The sequence below is a fragment of the Coregonus clupeaformis genome, chromosome 8 (assembly GCF_020615455.1).
Source record: "Coregonus clupeaformis isolate EN_2021a chromosome 8, ASM2061545v1, whole genome shotgun sequence".
In the NCBI taxonomy this organism is placed as follows: Eukaryota; Metazoa; Chordata; class Actinopteri; order Salmoniformes; family Salmonidae; genus Coregonus; species Coregonus clupeaformis.
The window spans coordinates 64,961,433-64,981,971 of record NC_059199.1 but is presented as its reverse complement, the minus strand read 5'-3'; the positions used below and the strand labels follow the sequence as shown (position 1 = coordinate 64,981,971).

Genomic DNA, 20,539 nt, shown 5'->3' with positions numbered 1-20,539 from the left:
GCATTCCAGTGCACATATTCAAGTGCTTTTACACACACACACACACACACACACACACACACACACACACACACACACACACACACACACACACACATTGTATTCTTAATAGGTATCCTAAATTTAGAAAAACTTACTAGTTAAAGAGCGATTCATAGCCTAATCAAACAACCAACCCTCAAATTATCATCGTTATTCAATTGGCTGGATTAAGAACAGAGCTGAGTGGGCTTTCCCTTACCGAATTTAAAAGAGATTGGGGAAAACGCTAACAAGACTTGCTTCATATGCTTATTGAATAAATAGCCAATGTATCTGTAGGCTAACTGAATACTTTTAAAACTCATCACCATCACGACTTTAAGATTTTAAAAATGAGAGAGCTACACGGTATAGGCCTACTTTATGTGGAATGTATTCAATCAAATTTGAATATTCTCAGCGCACACAATTCTTTCTCCATTTTTACCAAATAATTAATACGCATCGCACTACGCACGAACGTTCTATATTTTTTACACCACATTATTAGATAATATTGTAGGCCTATGTAGGAAAATATAGAGATGAAAGCCCATAATGGAAAAATAACCTACACTGGACTTTACCGAAATATAGCCCATAGAAGCAAGCTCGTTAATATTTAAAGATTATATTCCAGCTAACAAACTATCACCCAATCTCTGATTAAAAGTGTGTTTGCGTGGTTGACAATTAGGCCTATCCACGGCCTTAACTAATCATATGATAATGCTATATGCTTTTCTCTCTGTCTCAGCTTAAACCCTGTCTGAAACATCTGTCTCTGACCACTGACCAGTGTCTGTTGCTCATTAACCAGTGGACCACGGTTTGTGGGGCTTCCGGAGGCATCTGGGGCATTATTTGTGTATCATGTTTTCCTGTGTCCTTTTTCTCTCGTGCCTGTCTGTCTGTCCCTCCAAGTCCTTAGTCCCTCTATTTACGCCGCACGTGGTTGGTGAATCAACCACTGCACGTGGAGCCACATAATGACCTCTAAATGGCAATAGGTTCTCCGAATGTTAGCGGGCCCATCATCAGTAATATATGGGCACTTGCACATGCACGCACACACATAACTGCAACTGGGCAGCAGAGGTGTGGGCCTGGGCAGCAGAGGTGTGGTGTGTGCTGTAGGCACCTCTGCTGCCCAGTTGCAGTTATGTGTGAGAAGACTTGTGTTTCAAATAGCAACGATTCCCAGGATGATGCAATTCTTAATATTACATTACATAAAAACACAAAACACAACTAGCCTACATGACAATCATCATTTCAACACAGTGATCAATGCTGTATTTCATGAACAGATTTGGGTTAAAAGAGATAAGATCACACTGCCTTTGTTCAATTACATCACAGGGAACGCTCAGTTTACTAGAGTCAGGAGCGAGATGGAAGAGCAGAGCCGGGCGGACAGAGGATGAACCTCGGCCAGCCCTGCAGGCTGAGTGTATCCGCCGTCCCCAGCTCTCCTCTCCTCCTCTGCCAGTGCTCTGTCTCAGTGCTCGGCCTTATAAAGGCCCAATCCCCTCCTCTTAATTGATTTTCTCATAATTAACTCACTCTGTCCATCGATTTCCCTTCTGCGGTCTATCTGCCCTACCACAGCGCTAACACTCCTACTGGCAGTGTAGGGGCCGTGGTATTGTGGTAGGTAGCCTAATATCTGCGGCGATCGGGGATGCTGCCGAACAAATATCGACCACATTGATTACAAATCCCACCCAATAACACTAAATACACATAGCCTTTATACTGTCACATTCAAGGGCAAATAATAGCCTATTCGTGTCCACTGAGTGGGTGAACATATAGGCTTTTCTCTCATGGCGGACATTTGAAGACTATACACAATTAAACGGCAAACAACAAAGGCTCATATCGGCATCAAGGGATTCCACTGAATTCGGGTTATAGAATATTTCAAAAACGGCTTTCAATAACCACTCATGGTTATGCAACGTTCCGTCTGGACATCTGAACCAAATGACTCATCGAAAACCCCAGTCATGAAAGCAAAGCAACATTTACTCTTGCTATGTAAATAGACATATGACATTATAATCACAATACACAGCATATCATATCAATAAACGATAAGAGGAAACATTCTGTGCGTAATGTTCGCATTCAATGAATGCAAGCGCAGACAGACACATGATGCACGTGCATACATAATGTAGAGCGAACTCATATTCCAAATCAAATATTCGCGCGATTCACAACCAGAAACACGGCATGCAGAGCAGGTGAAAGACAGCGTCATTCGCCCACCGAGAGAAGGAGAGCGGGGGTATGAGAGGGACAGAGGGAAAGGGTTGCCCACATGAATTAATTTATTTTCTAATCAATAAAAAGAAAATCCCTGCCCGCGCAAGAAATCATTAAGGCCGATATTTCTCTGTCCATCTCCTTCTCTCTCTCCCTCTCTATGACACAGGCAAGTTAGCCTCCTCGAAATTGGACTAAAGTCTTTCTGGTTGTGAATTGAAACAGAAAAGCAATATACTTGAGAAGAAGGTGGAGGGTATAGAGAGGATGGGAAGAGGCAGAGGGGAAACATGGGAGTAAGCAGAATGCAAAGATAAGTTATCACTATGCAAAGGTGAGCCCTTCTCTTTTTTTGGAGGTGAAAATTTACCAGTGCTTCCATCGGTGAACGTCTCTATCCCCGCCATGCGAGCTGCCTGTCTGAACACGAGAGGGATGGAGTGCAAAGATGGGGAGATGTGTGTGTATGGGGGGCCAGGGAAAAAGGAAGGGCATAAGGGGAACACAATCTGGGGTGGGGGCTCTGAATTAGAAATTGGGGGAAGGTTAGAGGTGATGGGGGTTTGGCTGGGTTTTGGGGTGCGGGGGTGCGGGGGTTGGGAGCACGCGCGCCCGCCCCGTATGGTAGGTAACACCCTAACCTTTCATGTCTCCCTTGCTGTCCTCATTGTGTCCCCCTCTCTCTCCATCTCTCCCCACAGCTCGCGTTCCCCTTCCCATCTCTCACTCTCGACGTGTCTCTCAGCGGTTTCCATGGCGACGTGGTGTTTGTGGTGCTGCTGCTGAGGAGAAAGAGGCGCGTGCATGTGAGACCGGGAGCGTAAGAGGGAGAGAGTGTGTGTGTGTAAGAGAGAGAGAGAGAGAGAGAGAGAGAGAGAGAGAGGCATAGATTGTCATTTAAGAGAGTGTGAGGGCAGATTTCCACATTTCTAAGAAATCTAATTCAAAATGAACATTTCATAATATGGTAATAACACACAGTAAAATCATCAGTGTTGGCTGTATTCTGTATTCTGTGTTCTGTGGAATAGTATGATTTCATACAGTATAAAGAAGGCATATAGAATAAAAGGTATAAGAAAAAGGTGTCCTGACATGCTTATGAGAGGTGACACATTTGTTGTCACAGATAATTTTGAAGGGCCAGTGGCTCTTTTGAAGGGCGGCAGGTAGCTTAGTGGGTAAGAGCGTTGTGCCAGTAACCGAAAGGTCGCTGGTTCTAATCCCCGAGCCGACTAGGTGAAAAATCTGTCGATGTGCCATTAAGCAAGGCACTTAACCCTAATTGCTCATGTAAGTCGTTCTGGATAAGAGCGTCTGCTAAATAATGTTATTTATTTATTTTAATTTAGTATACAGTCTCAGTAATCTCAGCAATACATACTGTGTGTACAAAGCATTAGGAACACCTGCTCTTTCCATGACATTACTGACCAGGTGAATCCAGGTGAAAGCTATGATCCTTTATTGATGTCACCTGTTAAATCCACTTCAATCAGTGTAGATGAAGGGTAGGAGACTGGTTAATGAGACATGGATTGTGTATGTCTGCCATTCAGAGGATGAATGGGCAAGACAAAATATTTAAGTGCCTTTGAACGGGGTATGGTAGTAGGTGCCAGGCGCTCAACAGTTTCTCCTGTGTATCAAGAATGGTCCACCACCCAAAGGACATCCAGCCAACTTGACACAACTGTGGGAAGCATTGGAGTCAAAATGGGCCAGCATCCCTGTGGAATGCTTTCGACACCTTGTAGAGTCCATGCCCTGGCGAATTGAGGCTGTTCTGAGGGCAAAAGGGGGTGCACCTCAATATTAGGAAGGTTTTCCTAATGTTTTGTACACTCAGTATAAATCATACAGTATAAAAACACACAAAAGAGATAGAAATGTAATTTTATTCATTGCTCTGTTTTGCTCGACATGCAAGAGAAGAAACAGCACCCTCCACTCCAGCAGCATCCAGCCTTCTCCTTCTCCTTCTCCTTCTCATCCCCCTCTCCCTCTCTCACTGCATTTTCTGGCTGTTCCATCACCAGCTGGCAGCACGACGACTGGGGCGCCACGGTCATCAGGCTCTGAAGCTCCTCCGCTGCCTCCCCTTCCACCTCCGTCACCATGACAACCGCCTCTTTGACCCCAGTGACATGGATGTGGAGCTGGCCGGCGTCCCTGGTGCTCATTGGCCGAGGGCTGCTGGGCTGGGAGAGCAGAGGGGTGGCGTCAGTGGGTTTCAGGGGGTCTGAGAGATTGGCGGTGGTGGTGGTGGGAGCCTGGGGGGTAGCATCAAACTTCACCACCTGGGGCCAGGGGTGGGCTGGGCTAAACCCTGGCTCAAAGATGGAGTCACGGCAGAGCTGAGAGCGCTGAGCCTCTTCCACCTGTGGCAGGGCATGCTGGGATAGTAGCGGTGTGGTCAGGGCTGAGTTCGGGTCCAGCCTGAGGTTGTTCATAGAGCCCCAGTTGGGTCCATCCTCGCCCTGGGTGGATCCACGGGCTGGTGAGTAACCAGGAGGGGGTGTGCTGGTAGGCAGCAGCAGGTCAGTGCTACCTATACCACAGCCTGGTCCGAACACTTCAGGGAACATCTGTGGCTGGAAGAGCTCCTGAAGGGAAGGGGCAGTCTCAGCGGCCAGGTCCACAGGTAAGACAGTTGGCGGTGGGCTTGGAGAGCCAGGCTCAGGTGTGGTGGTCTCCAGGAGCATGGTGGTGGTCACAGCAGGCTGGGGCTCCTCCATGGTTGAACATGTTGCCCCAGAGTTCTCCAGGCCCAGATCCACTAACTCTTTGAAAAAATAGTATTTTAGAGAGACAGGGTCTTCATAGAGGAAGTCACTGCTCAGAGCTGGACCATCGAAGCAGCCTTTTAGTTGACACTCCAGTTCTCTGCAGAAGTCAGAGTTGGTGCGCCTGAGCTTGGGTGTCCCTGGCTCCTGGCTTGGTGTTGAGGAAAGGCCTCCAAACATCTCTCTGTTCACCAAGGGACACATCTGGCAGTCTGGCTGGCCATCGAATAATACAGCCTCTGAGAAAGGTAGTGAAGGCCCAATCAGATTTTTCTCAGGAGGTTGGTCCCCCTTGCTGTTCTCCATGTCTGCTCAAACTATGAAGACATTTGAAAATTCCTAGGCTTTATTAAGGGTGGGCGTGGTCAGAACGCAACATTATTACCTGTAACATTGTTACATCAAGGTTCTGATCCACACTAAAACAAGGTAGTCATCATAACTGAACCGTGAATCATGTAATAATGTGTTTCACGGTTCTAAAACGTTTACCGTCATGGCGGGAAAGAAGAGATAACAGGAAAATAATTCATGACGTTTTAACCGCTGCAGAACACACACACAACATAGCCTACCTGTTACCCAAATTGCCAGAATAAATGTTAATGTAGCAGCCTAGGCTATTTTCGTAGCTTCACACTATAATAGCATATAGTTGCACAACTAAATGCTACTTTGGAACAGGCCCATAGAAAGGTGGTTTTAGGCTAAATGAGAGGCTTTGGGTCTCTATTTATATATAACCAAATTTACACCACAAATTCTTTGTACAGTAGGCCTACACACAATATGGATGGATGTTCCTACCTTTTCAAATTCACTAGTCGCTTGCACAATGGAAGAGATAGGTAGTTTATATTTGAACCTAGGTGATTTATATTTGAACTGTGCATAATAAAGATTTTAGTACCTTGAGTTAAGAATGCTGCTCTATTATTTTACTCTTTCTAACTTTAGATAGTAGCCTATGTTGAACATTAGAAACGCGGTGGAACTAATTGACCAATATCGGTGAGTCCGCGCGCGGATTCATTGTGTGGTTGTTGGCCACCGGATACTATTCCTGTTGCCACCAGTCGAAGACCTTACCCCCAACAATTGTGAGCGCGGGCTGAAAAAGCCCACCTGTCCTTCCCGGAGATGAAAAGCGAGGACCAGAGTGGACAGACCAAGCATAATGTCCAGAATAAGACAAAGAGGTGAGTTGTGAAATATGCATATACATTTATATTTAGCTTATACTTTTTTATGCATTTTAAACCTGTTAGCTCCAATTTGCATGCATCTCCAATTTGCATGCAGGGATGTAGCTCATTTGGTAGAGCATGGCGTTTGCAACACCAGGGTTGTGGGTTCGTTTCCCACGGGGGGCCAGTATGAAAAATAAAAAAATAATGTATGCACTCACTAACTGTAAGTCGCTCTGGATAAGAGCGTCTGCTAAATGACTAAAATGTAAATGTAAAATCTCGGCAAGGACCAAACATGTCCAGAACTGATTAAATAACAGAGCAACGCTTCCATTTCAGTTAAAGGTTAGGTATGAAATTAGAATTTCGAAAATGCCAAGTTTGTAGGAAATTGCACATCTGCTTTTTAAGAAGACGTTTGGACACAGGTGCTCTGGATCCTTTGATGATGCCGACGATATCTCATCAAACAGAGTGGGTGCCTTGGCCCTAAATAGTTTATGTTTTAACTAAATTAGTAATTATTAAAAGACCTTTACCTTTAGGTATACTCTACATACGTATCTAAATCTATTTACTTTGTTTTAGTCCAAAAGTCACCAGGCGACAGAAAAGGTGTCTTTGGCTTTTCCCACTGTAGTGTCGAGTTAATGCTGGTAATTATTGCTGTCAAACAAAGAGTCCGCTTAGGCTGTACTTTGATTATACGTTTTATTTATATCACAAGATTTTCAGCATAAGGTTACAGATGCCTGCAGGGTCTGGAGAACAGTGTCCAAAGATAATATGTCTGTTCTAACCCCCTCTGTCTCTAGCCTATACTTATAAGGTATGCAAAAATATGGGTTGCTCCCTCTGCTGTCCAATCACCTGTCTTCCCTGGGGCGTCACCCTAAAAACGGCTCTCTTTGAACTAAAATAAACATCCCCTCAGGTTCCACTAGAAAACATTCACCAAGTCATAATCTTAATACACTACATATTCCCCCTTCGAGACTAACTAAAAGTCTCGAAAACAAACAGAATAGGATTATGACAAGTAACAATTTATCTTATTGAGTATCTTTAACATTAAACCAAAAACATTTTTCTCTAGAGTGTAAATACCTTTCTATGAAATATGAACAAATCTTTATGAAGTGTGAATACATTACTATGAAATATGAACAAATCTTTATGGAGTGTGAGAGCGAAAAACCTGTCTGGCAGCCTTCGTTCCAAATATCCATCCATCAATCAAGACAGTAAAATTCTCTCACGGTCCCTCTGCCCCAGGCAACCACCTAGGTACTCCAGATCAATTCATAAATCTTTATCAATGCATTTGAAACTATGATGCAATTAAATACACATGAAAGCCCCAGCAAACAAAATACTATCCAAAATGTCCACTCTCAGGCTGGTCGACCCATCGGACCCTACAGTTGATCTCTATCCCTGCCTAAACTCCATGTCCCTAAGCATTCCCGAAATAAACAAAAACATCTAAGATCCCCACATTTATTCAATAACATCAAATATCATTCTACAAAAATTAATACATAAGAATATGACACACATTATGTATTACACATGCAAATATGTCTATATTTCATTGCAGACACTGGAATGTAGTCCACTACACTTCATCTCCCCCATAGTCTCCTCTTCCAATGCATCGTTGATGATGGAATCAGAACCTTTCCACACCTTCCTTGTTCCATCTCCTCCAGTCATTGTCCTTTCATATTGTCCTTGTTTGCGTATTTCAATCTCTACATATTCCCCCATATGCTTCTAGAAGAAAAGAAAAGACCAAACAGTATCTTTTGCAAAACAACACTTTCAAATTAAAACATCAATATCAACTAAGAATATAAAAATGATATAGAAAATGATATATAAATGAATCACATTGTAGTTCCCCCCTTTGATTCATAACAAAATACTAAAACCCCACTTATATTGAAAAACATTTGAAAAATGATAAGATAATGAAAATTGATATTTATCCATCAATACTCCATCCAGTCCCACTTGTCCATCTTCATCCAGATCAGGAACAGTCAACAACGGCATCTGAGTGTTGTCTCCAGGCATCACAACTCCAACCCATCTTAATATCATAGCTTTCGCAAAGGTCAGTAACAAAGTACAAAAGCAAAACATCACACAAAGCGCTATCAGAGCTGCAACTAAAATCTGAACCATCACTGCTCCTACTGGGCTTAACTGATCTTGCAACCAAGTCTTCGCTGACCATCCAGCTCCTTCAGATCTACAAAACGCATCCCTTATATTCTTCAACGCATCTATAACACTTGTGATATTATCGGAACTATCTGGGATCAAAGTATAACAATCATCCCCCGTCAGATTCATAGCCAAACATAAGCCACCTTGTTTTGCTAAAATATAGTCAAGAGCCATGTCATGTTTCAACAGCGTCAGTCTGTGACTTCTTTGAGTATTTGACAGAAGGTTAAACCCTCTTATTGTTTAATTCGCAAACCCCTGCAAAGTATAGGTAATATTATCAATATGATCTGCCAAAAATGTTACACCATACCATGGAAAAAGTCCCAGTCCCCACTTCTCTCCTAGACTTATCCTCCAATGGTAGGCTTCAAGACTATGAAATGTCGCCATGTCTCTTTTCACCCTATTTCCAAACCTAGATTCAGATTTATCTGTGTCCGGTGCTACCCCTCTTTTAATGGTAAAAGCCTCATATGGAAGCTTCAACGTTGACATGTAACAACATCCTGTCCATCCATAGGGTAATAATATATATGCTTTATCACCACAAACCCACCAAATATCTCAAAAAATTCCCAATAGTCACATTGCCAGGCAAAATCTGATCTTCCACCATCAAAGTCCTGCTGTTCTTACTAACGGGAACATAAAAAGTAACATTATATTTCTCATCCCTAACCTTATGTTCATGCTTACCCAAAGTCATCATATAATCATCACAATCTGATATTCCCATGAACATACCCTTTCCATCATATGTTTTATTAGAACAAAAACAACTTTTAGCCCTCACTGGTTTCACCTCCAATGCTTCAGGGTTCGCTATTACCTGATTTTCCTTCCCATCTAACAAATTCACATAGGGTAATTCATTTAACCAAGAACACCTAAACCTAGGCTTAAACAAATGTTTTGACAACGACATTATTTTATCTGTTAATGATTGTTGCTGATACAACAGCCATGACAAAGCATAAGATTGACACGTACTCGATAGAGGTTGAGCGACCGTCTCTAAAATGGAACCCCACGTGCCTGGTGCTGGAATTCTCAACAGACATGGACCCTCAAGATTCCTCACTGATCTTACAGAATGAGTTAACTGTTGGAACCAAAGATTTCTACCTGCCCATTCATCTTTAATCTTCAAAACAGAAGAATCAAATCCATAGGCTTTCCATTTAGTTTCTCTTTTCCCTAACGAGCGGTATTGATCAGATGTATCTTCTGATGTTATGTTGAAATCAAAGAACTCATCCTGTACCTCCATGATAGTATCTTGCACTATTTCAGATGAATCTATATTCTTCTCTACCACCATCTGCTCTCCTATTTTAACCCTATCCTTACTACCATTGACAGCACTCTCCATCCGTATCATAAACTCCTGAGTCACTCTTGCTACATCCTTTAATTTCAGAAAAGTTGTTGTTGGTGTCTGTGTCATACTTCCTACATTTGTTATTGCCGTCGTACCATTAATCCCTTCCAAAGTTACCATTAAAGTAGTTGATTTAGTTGATGTATTAACACCCTTAACTACTTCTAGTGGGAAAGCTACCGATATCCTCTGTGTATTATTTACTGTTGGAGTGGCTACTGTAATATACTTCTCCTGAACTCCTTTGGTGACTGTAGAAGCTTCAACAGACTTCCACTCTTCCATTATAAGCGTCACTTTATGAATTACATAGCCCTTTAACCAATAATTCTTAACCGGAACAAATTTTAATGCTTGCACTAGATAAGTACACATATATTCTCCCATATGCTTCTCTGTAACATTACGCAAAATAAGTGAACAATCACTCATAACCCTCTTCCACTTCATATCGTTGTACAAAATATATTTCCTTTGACTAGGGGGCACAACTTCTACATCTGGTCCTGATAACAATACTTCTTCTCCATAATTATCTCTCCATGTGGGAGGAACGTCCCCTCCCCCATTCCATCTCTCACAGCTACAAGGAAGATGAGCTGTATCACCCATCCTAACCCTAATAACAGTCTTTTCTTCTAAAATTGGTGCTGGAGCTATTGGTTCCCTTGTTATCAAATGCGATATATTTATGGCTTTAATAACTATCAATGTTGAAAGAGTTGAATTGCTTCTCACAGTTGTTTTAATATGCTGAAGTGTTGATGTCATTGTTGTTACTTCATCCATTCTCCCTAAAGCTTTGAACTCTTGACTTGTATTTCCATCTATCACCACTAGTGTCACTACATTAACTATCAGTCCTAACTCTAATCCCTCACTTTCAACCTGTTGATTATAAAAAATACATTTATAATCACCTTGTTCTTCCTGCTGGGAATTGTAAATATAGATACCGCAATCACCCTCAATCTTCATTCTTCTCTCATCATTCAGCAACGCATACTTTCTCAATGCAATTGCTTCTAACAGATCTAAACTCCTGCCATATCTATCTTCCCACTGAACTCTAAATTTCCCTTCACCACTGTTCTCTCTCGTGCACTTACATGGGAGCTGAGCTGACTGTCCTAGAGTTACTTCAACCCTAGTTTTCGTAACGTTTTGGTCTGACTTTTCTCCCTAACTGGTCTAGGCCTACTTTGTCTAATTGAATCACTAGCTTCTCCTGTAACAGAGTTGCCCTTGGTGCTCTCTGCTGCTTCACATTCCACTGAAATATTCCCTGTTGCTTCTGGGACGTATTGAAAATCAATTTCCCCAAATCCCCTTTCCTTTCCATCCATTGCATAGTCATCTCTGGCATCATCAGAAGTGTAAACATTATCATCAACGTTATCCCCAACATTGATAATCTCTCCCTCTTCCTGTTCTCCCCTATCTCCATCCTCTCTCTCTGCGCGTGGCACCTCTTCTCCAGGCGCTTTAACACAATGTGACAAATGATACCACGTAGGAGACCCCTTAACCTGGACAGCTGTTCCAGTACTACGAACCACTTCAAATGGTCCTTCACGACGTTCGTTATACCACTTCCTTCTGAATACCTTTACGAATACTTTGTCCCCCGGTTGTACTGTATTCCTCTTTTCCTCCTCAAGCTCCTCCTGCACCTCTTCTTGTCTTTGCCTGTCAGAAACATATGTGGACAACTTTTTATGAAAATTGGCCATATATGTAACGTACGCTCTCATTTCATCTTCCAACAGAGCCAAGCTTGGACCCTTTCCGCTTGTTCGCAAACAAGGCGTAGGCATCCTTCTTCCTGTTACCAACTCATGGGGTGTCATACGTAGATCACGCAACTCACTTGAGCGACACACCATTAGTGCTAAAGGAAGCGCCGCTATCCAGTTTAGACCCGTATGCTGACAAATCTTCACAATGCAATTTTTCAAGACACCGTTCATTCTTTCACACATCCCTTGACTTTGTGGGTGATAAACTGCTCCAAGACGCTGCTTAATTCCCAATTTTTGCAACATCAATTTAACTGATTTATCCACAAATTCCCTTCCATTGTCTGAGGATATTCGATCGGGTAATCCCCACCTGCTTATGACTTCTTTACACAAGAACTTGGCAACCGACTGAGCATCTTTACGCTTGGTTGGACAAGCCTCCGTCCATCGTGAAAATCTATCTACAACCACCAACATGTATCTTTTCCCATCAACTGGTTTTATCATATCAACAAAGTCAATAACCAACTCACGCATAGGACCTTTTGGTGTAGGAATGTAACCCGGATGAACAGTTACACCTTTTCGAACATTATTTTTCAGACCGATTGTGCACCTTCCTATCATATAATCAATTTGTTCAAACAAATATGGAGCCCAAAAACCATATTCCTTTGTGATCTTTCTGTTAACCTCCCCCCTCGCAACATGAGCTAACCCATGTGCTTCCTGAATCATCAGACCTAAGAGGTCTAGAGGCGCTACTATCAACCCCTCATGGTTTCTCCACAGACCAGTAGCATCTTTGACCGCTCCTCGGTCTAGCCATAGCTGTTTGTCGATCATAGAAGCAGCTTCCTGCATCAAAATTACATCCTGAAGCGTAATTTTGTCTTCCAAGTCTACTCCATGAGTGACCAGAAAAACTTTTCCCAATTTATCCGCTCCTAGTCCTTTGTTTTCACTTCAATTGTTGGATATTTTTCTTCCCTAATTGGTGCTATCATCTGACACCCCCCTTCGGATCTTCTAGGCACTCTAGAATCCTTGCTCCTTTAAGGGTTCACCTGGAGAACAGGTGATCTTCACTTGTTCCTTTATCTTCCTCAGAAATTCCCTCTGTTGTTTCCTCCTGGCGCATTGCACTCACAGGTAAAGTGACCAACCTGTCCACAATTATAACACGCTTCTGAAAGTTGCTGGAAGTGTAGCTGAAACCTTCCTCCTCCTTCTAAGCCTTCTCGTCCTCTTCCTCTCCAATTCTGTGTCTGTCCAGAAACTGGCTGTGGATATGGAACAACTGGTACCGCCCTTGGTGGCTGGTACAATTGCATTTGACCTTGTTCAGTTGAAGCTGTAGCAGTGATTGTTGATTTGGTTCACTCTGATTCTTCATAACCAAAGCTTGTTTATTCTCCTTCTTATTCTCCACCAGTTGTATTTGATTGAGTTTTCTGAGAGTTTCTTGGTCATGTTCTTTCTTGTTGTTGACATATCAGTATTCTTCAACAGCTTATATTCTAAGTTTTGTCCTCAAAATATCATCTTCCATCATCTTCTTACTTTTCTCTCTTTCCTTGGCCTCAATGTATTCTTCTCCTCCAATTCTTGGGATCCTTTTCCTCAGCAGTTTCTTCTTCTAAACTATTCGCTTTATCCAGGCATGATACACATCGGTCTATATCTCTTTCTATTTCTTCTTTGCTAATCATTGTTGGATAAAATCCTCTTGAATATGAAGCACCTTTAATCTCCAAATCTTCATCGCTGTCTTCATCTTTGCTTTCCTCAGAGATCGAATCTCTAGTATCCTTCTTCTTCCTTCAACTTCCATCAGAGATCAAATCTCTAGTATCCTTCTTCTTTCCTCTCTTGCCAACTTCCTTCTGATCACAGAGTCATATCCACCCATGATCTCTTCTCAATCACTCTGATCATCATCATCGTCCTCATCCAGTTCCATCCTACTTAACCTCATTCCACCCTTAGTTTCCAGACATCTCGTTTTCTTTTTACTTTTGGAGTTTGGATGCATTTTTATGGTCGTTTCTGCTTGTCCTCTCTCTATTATTCGTTCATCTTCATCTCTGATGCAATAATCACCCTCCTGGATGATCACTGGAAGCTGAGGATAAACATCCCTAAGCTCTACTTCCTTCTCATAAGGTGGGGGTCTTTTTGCTAAATCCGTATGTGAGAAAGGTATACTGACTTCTGCCCTTAGTTTTTCTGTCGCCTTCTCTCCCTTTAGCATTTTCTCTATACCTTTGTTTCTCTTATCGTTGGTATCTTTCATCAGTTTTTGTCCTTCATCTTCAAACAGCTTAAGAACACCCAGCTCTCTTTGTCTCTTTTCTTTACGTTGTTCCCTTTTTTTCCCCCTTCTTTTGATCTGCCTTGTAAATTGACAGAAGCACTTTCATGATGTTGATGACGTCAGGGTTAAGAGTCCCTTCCACTGGCCATGGTTGTTCAATGTCAGGCCAACGTTTGTTCCATTTGCCGGATAACCTCGCAATACCCTTAACTAAAGGATTACTATTTTCAACTATATCAACCGGTGTAATGACTTTCATAGCCTTGCTGTCCTTTCTCCCCATTGTAACAACTCTTTTATATTCCTTTATTGTGAATTATTTTATTTTAGACTATATAGCCTATGGCTTCCTCCCTTTAATTTTTAATATAAACTAAAAAAAAAAAAAATTTTTTTTTTTTTTTTAATCCAAACAACAAAAATCAATCAATAAAAATATGAATATTCAAAAATAATTAATGAATATTCCCAAAAAAAATTTTTTTATTTCTATTTCCTATTTTACCAATTTATCAATTAGTGGCTATCTTACCCCTCCTGATTGAAGGTGGTATGTATAATATCTATAATCCAGCAACACTACAGTACTCATAAATCCCATTGCTTAATAAGCATCCAATTATCTTAATTTTACAGAATAATGTTAGTACTCGATTTCCAACAAAACTGTAATCAAACCCACTCATTCACAGAAACTCCAAAATGCAAATTTTATTCAATCAGTCTTTTGCCAAGTCTCTGTGAAATTGTCATAACATCAAATATCCTGTAGGGGAAGATCTTGTAAACAGAACAGCACCAAAACCTTTTGACTCGATCCTCTGTCGCGTCACCTCTTGTCACGTGATGTACACGTCAGCACCTCCTCTCTTTCTCTCTCTCTCCTCGTTCCTCCTATCGTTCCTATTTTCTCTCATATGACAAAAGAGCATAGAAACAGACAAGAATTTAGCAGTTTATGCAATCACCGAGTCACTTCAACCATTCAATATTCCTCCAGTCACATTCGCTCTAAGAATTAACTCAGGAATAATTATAGATAGCTCAATAACATTTATTTATTTATTTTAATCCGTCATTTTATTTTATTTATTTTAATCCGTCAACATATATCTAATTTATAAATTCAATAGATCTCAACAAATAGTTTCATCTTCAAACAGCCGATGTAACAACTAGAACATTCCATTCGTGTTCAAATCTCTCCTCTTTGTTCCTTCGTCTGTGTCTCCCCACAGCACCGTGTAGCAGAGGACCTATTTACCCCTACGTCACTCTAGTGTCGTAAAATCACACGTGTCGTAATGTAGTGTAGGAAAATCCCACGTGTCGTAATGTAGTGCCGTAAAATCAAACGTGTCGTAATGTAGTGCCGTAAAATCAAACGTGTCGTAATGTAGTGCCGTAAAATCAAACGTGTCGTAATGTAGTGCCGTAAAATCAAACGTGTCGTAATGTAGTGCCGTAAAATCAAACGTGTCGTAATCTAGTGCCGTAAAATCAAACGTGTCGTAATGTAGTGCCGTAAAATCAAAGCGTGTCGTAATCTAGTGCCGTAAAATCAAACGTGTCGTAATGTAGTGCCGTAAAATCAAACGTGTCGTAATCTAGTGCCGTAAAATCAAACGTGTCGTAATGTAGTGCCGTAAAATCAAACGTGTCGTAATGTAGTGCCGTAAAATCAAACGTGTCGTAATGTAGTGCCGTAAAATCAAACGTGTCGTAATGTAGTGCCGTAAAATCAAACGTGTCGTAATGTAGTGCCGTAAAATCAAACGTGTCGTAATGTAGTGCCGTAAAATCAAACGTGTCGTAATGTAGTGCCGTAAAATCAAACGTGTCGTAATCTAGTGCCGTAAAATCAAACGTGTCGTAATGTAGTGCCGTAAAATCAAACGTGTCGTAATCTAGTGCCGTAAAATCAAACGTGTCGTAATGTAGTGCCGTAAAATCAAACGTGTCGTAATCGAGTGCCGTAAAATCAAACGTGTCGTAATCTAGTGCCGTAAAATCAAACGTGTCGTAATCTAGTGCCGTAAAATCACACGCATGCGCAGTACATTTACCAATACGATTTCACCGTGGAAGGGAGCTTCTCAGCTCTCTCCCCAACCCAAACAGACAGTTAACAGTCCCGCTGTAACTCTGTTTTCTCCTCATAGTCAAACAACATTTAACAGAGCTCACAAAGCATAGAACTTAAATTCTACACACACAAACATAATTTAAGAGGCTTTATTCCATCGCAATGGCCCTCTAAGGTCACATGTTAGCATGCAGCATGTAGCACAATTAGCATTAGCATTTAGCCTTAGCCTGTATGTAACATGTGGCGTGCAACCTGTAGCAATGTAACCTGTATTGCGCCTTTTTCTTTGTCTTAGTCCCTACCTTTTATGATGCTGTGAGTTCTGGATATTCTATGAGAGGTTTCCCCAAACAGATACCCCGTCGGATACAAGATGAGCAGTAACTTGCAATAGAATATATAACCACACTCCAGAGTCCCCAGGACTCACCTAATCACACCGAACGCGTTATCAGGATTTTCGGCCCACCCTATAGGTCGCCCCGTTTCAGAGGTCTTTACCAGATTTGCAATGCCCTAATGTGTATACGTATCTCTGCCTTGTACATCTGCCTTGTATATCTGCCTTGTATATCTGCCTTGTATATCTGCCTTATTCACTACCATCGATTGCTCTAGAATTCCTATTCAAGCCTATTTCTATAGACACTCCCCCCTATTTGCGCCGTTTACCATTGCAAACAAAATGTAGAATAATTATGACAGACCCTTAGTCGACAGCAACAAAACCACATCAGCACACACAAGTAATTTACACGGTACATCTTCCCCAGCGCACACCCATAAGCCAGCGAACCAACTAGCGCCCAAAATTTGTGAGGAATCTCACCTTATAGCCGGCTTGAGCGGGAGTCACCTCGCGGCTCATGAATGGAACACAAGAAAGATGCAGACCGATCCCGGACGAGCCCCCATTTGTAGTGTCGAGTTAATGCTGGTAATTATTGCTGTCAAACAAAGAGTCCGCTTAGGCTGTACTTTGATTATACGTTTTATTTATATCACAAGATTTTCAGCATAAGGTTACAGACGCCTGCAGGGTCTGGAGAACAGTGTCCAAAGATAATATGTCTGTTCTAACCCCCTCTGTCTCTAGCCTATACTTATAAGGTATGCAAAAATATGGGTTGCTCCCTCTGCTGTCCAATCACCTGTCTTCCCTGGGGCGTCACCCTAAAAACGGCTCTCTTTGAACTAAAATAAACATCTCCTCAGGTTCCACTAGAAAACATTCACCAAGTCATAATCTTAATACACTACACCACCTCTTGACCTGTGAGTAACAATAACACGCATGAATTAATAGGCTACACGTGCCTGTACTGTACTGTTTTCTATATTAAAAGTAGACTCAGCGAAATGACGTTGTCACGAGCAGCACCACAGATATTGAGATGAGCCAGATGCAAGACTTTCCTCCCCATAGACATTAAAACCATTAGATAACGATAGCGCCGACGTCATCCACGTATCCCTATGGAAAACTGCCGATGGCTCATGAAGCCGGAAGTATTTGAATTTGAAGCGCCCCATATTGCTGAATGGGTCATGGCTAGAAGGTTACAGCTTTTGTCAAATTAACATCAAAAGTTGATTTTTTATTTTATTTTAGGTAACTAACCCTAACCCTTTTCCTAACCTTAACCTAATTGTCCAAACCTGCTATGTTAATTCTCCTAACCTGCTGTGTAAGTTATCCTAACCTGCTACGGAGTAAAATTGTATATTAATTTGTCAAAAGCTGTATCCCTTCTAGTCATGACCTGCCTAATGGGGCTGAATGGCACCAAAATCACGAAGGATCATAAGAAAGTGGCCATAATTAGCAAAGAGTCATGTTCGATGTAGTCGTTTTCATCCTGCCTGAGACACGGCGCACGCCTCTTCATAGCCTGCCGGCCTGTGATTGGTCTGTGTCAGGACATGGTCCTGTGTGATGACTGGTAGTCAGAATGGATCACTATTTAATTAAATATATCGATTTGTATATATATATATATATATATATATATATATATATATATTGCCATTTAGCAGACGCTTTTATCCAAAGCGACTTACAGTCATGCGTGCATACATTTTTGTGTATGGGTGGTCCCGGGGATCGAACCCACTAGCGAACTTTAAAAGAAAACACATTTTAGAGCCCAGCTGTTTAAAAAGAAATTGGGGGCCATTCTGGCTATCATAATTTGTATAGGCTTTCTAAGGCAGACCAGGGCTTTTGGCACCGCTCTCACACAGGCACACACAGTATCTGCGCATGTGCACGGGTTTGCTTCACGCTGTTACAGCATGGTAGCCAGGGGACCAAAACAGCGGAAGAAGTTGAGCCTTTCGCTTCAACGCTACTATGCTGTTTACCTTCTGCATCTACGTCATATCACTGAGTCTACCAACTCAGTTATTGTAATACAGTTCCTCTCTCAGGGAGGAGGATGCAGCTCCGGTCCCTGTGTCCGACTCCACCAGAGAACCACCAGAGACCAGGATGTCAAAGAAGAAGAAGAAGACTATCCTCAGACCACCTGTCACAAAGGATGCAGAGAAGTGTAATGATGGCCCAACTGAGATCAGTAGGCAAGTCTCAAACATTCTAAATGCTCAGTTCTTGTTTTTGTTATAAAAAAATCAAATTTACACACCTGACATGCATCTAAACCCATTTCCATTGTTTTAGCCCCAATACCACCCCAAGGAGAAAGTGCCTTTTCCCAACCCTGTGAGTAACGGAGTCACACAATTAAATTAAATGAACAATTCATGATTTGTGAGTGCCACCTCCCTCAGGAAGTCTGAGCCAGAGCCAGACCCAGACCCTCTGTCTGAGCCAGCAGAGACCAGCGAGCCACAGCAGAAAGCGGCAATCTTCAACCCACCTGCCAGAAAGCGACTGAAGAGGACCAGGTCAGGTTACACTCTAGTCATAGTTATTTCATACTATATTCACGCCATTAGATAGTTGAATCCCAATTTGTAGTTCCACATTGTCCATATTTTATTTTGTGTCTATTCTACCTCAGAAAGTTGGAGCCAGCCCCAGCCCCTCGCTCTGAGCCACCAGAGAGCATGAAGTCAAAGGAGATGGAGATCCCAGGTCCACCTGCCACAAAGAGACTGAAGAGGACCAGGTCACTCACTAGTTATTTCATACAATAGTCACACTATTATGTAGTCAGTTGAATCTCAATTTCTTATTTTCAGATTATATTGTCCACATTGTTGTCTGTTCTAAGATTTTCGTTTAATTTGTGTCTGTTCTATCATGTTCTACCTCAGGAAGTTGGAGCCAGCTCCAGCCCCTCTCTCTGAACCTCTAGACACCAGGAAGTCAAAGAAGAAAATAATCCCTGGCCCACCAGCCACTCAGCAAGTGAAGAGATCCAGATGTCCTCCCAGCCCCTGGACCCCTAACCCAGTGAAGACTAGACGTAGGCCACCTTCAGCCACAGCGCCTACCTGTGAGATAGGTATAACTACACGTACCTTGAGATCTAAGGTAGCGACAAGCCCTACCTTGAAGTCAGGTGTAGCCACATCCCCATCCAGCGGTGCAGCCTTTTCCACATCCCCTGAGAGGAAGAAGTTGAGGAAGAAGGACAGGAAGAGGGCCAGGTGCAGTGGTACGGCCGTTCCCACCCCCACTGAGAGGAGGAAGAAGAAGGGGGCGAGGTGCTGCCCTGTCCCGCTGAACAACCCCTTGTCTGTCTGTCGGTCACAGAGGGCCACCCAGGGCAGGAAGGCCTGTGTGTGGTGCAAACAGGGGAAAGAGTGGGTGAAAACCATCTGGCAGTGTGAGGCCAGTCAGGTGGCCCTCTGTCTCATACCGGGCAGAAACTGCTTCAGGGCCTGGCACGAAACTCACAAGTGGAACGAGGAAGTCAGCTTCAGTCTGTTTTGTTAAAAGTTGTCAAATATGTGGGTCTGGAGGCTTAGCATGAGATGTTAGTGGTTTGTGGTAAAAAAAAAAGCCCACTTTCAGTTCCTAGTTGGTTATATTGGTTTAGTAGAATACATATTCAGGTATACATACATTAAATAATACATATTTCCTTTGTGGATGTTTTTGCAAACAAAGGAACATTTTCTTAAAAGCCCTTTTCGTCATGTTGTTTAAGTTGACATTAAATGCATTGTTAAAAAACGAATATACCTCTTTCAAATGTGTGCACTTTGTACATTACATTACAGTTCTTGTTCTTACAACTAACAGTGGTCCAAACATTATCTTTCAATACTACTTACAAAGACAGCTGTACACAAAAAACTACCATGTACAGTGCCTTCAGAAAGTATTCATACCCCATTTTGTTGTTACAGCCTGAATTCAAAATAGATTAAATAGATTTCTCACCCATCTACACATGATACCCCATAATGACAAAAGTGAAAATGTTAAGACATTTTTGTGAATTTATTGGAAATTAAAAACATAAATATCTCATTTACAGAAGTATTAACACCCCTGAGTCAATACATGTTAAAGTCACCTTTGGCAGCG

At 42.1% G+C, this 20,539-nt stretch overlaps 1 protein-coding gene across 1 annotated transcript; it reads left to right on the top strand.

The window, feature by feature from the left end:
• The first annotated feature begins 6,221 nt into the window (after positions 1-6,221).
• LOC121543845 (proteoglycan 4) lies at positions 6,222-19,942 on the top strand. The gene is made up of 5 exons (XM_041853986.1): positions 6,222-6,280; positions 18,469-18,618; positions 18,829-18,945; positions 19,062-19,169; positions 19,318-19,942. The coding sequence occupies exons 1-5, from the start codon at positions 6,222-6,224 to the stop codon at positions 19,940-19,942; spliced, it is 1,059 nt and encodes a 352-aa protein (XP_041709920.1).
• Positions 19,943-20,539: the final 597 nt, after the last annotated feature.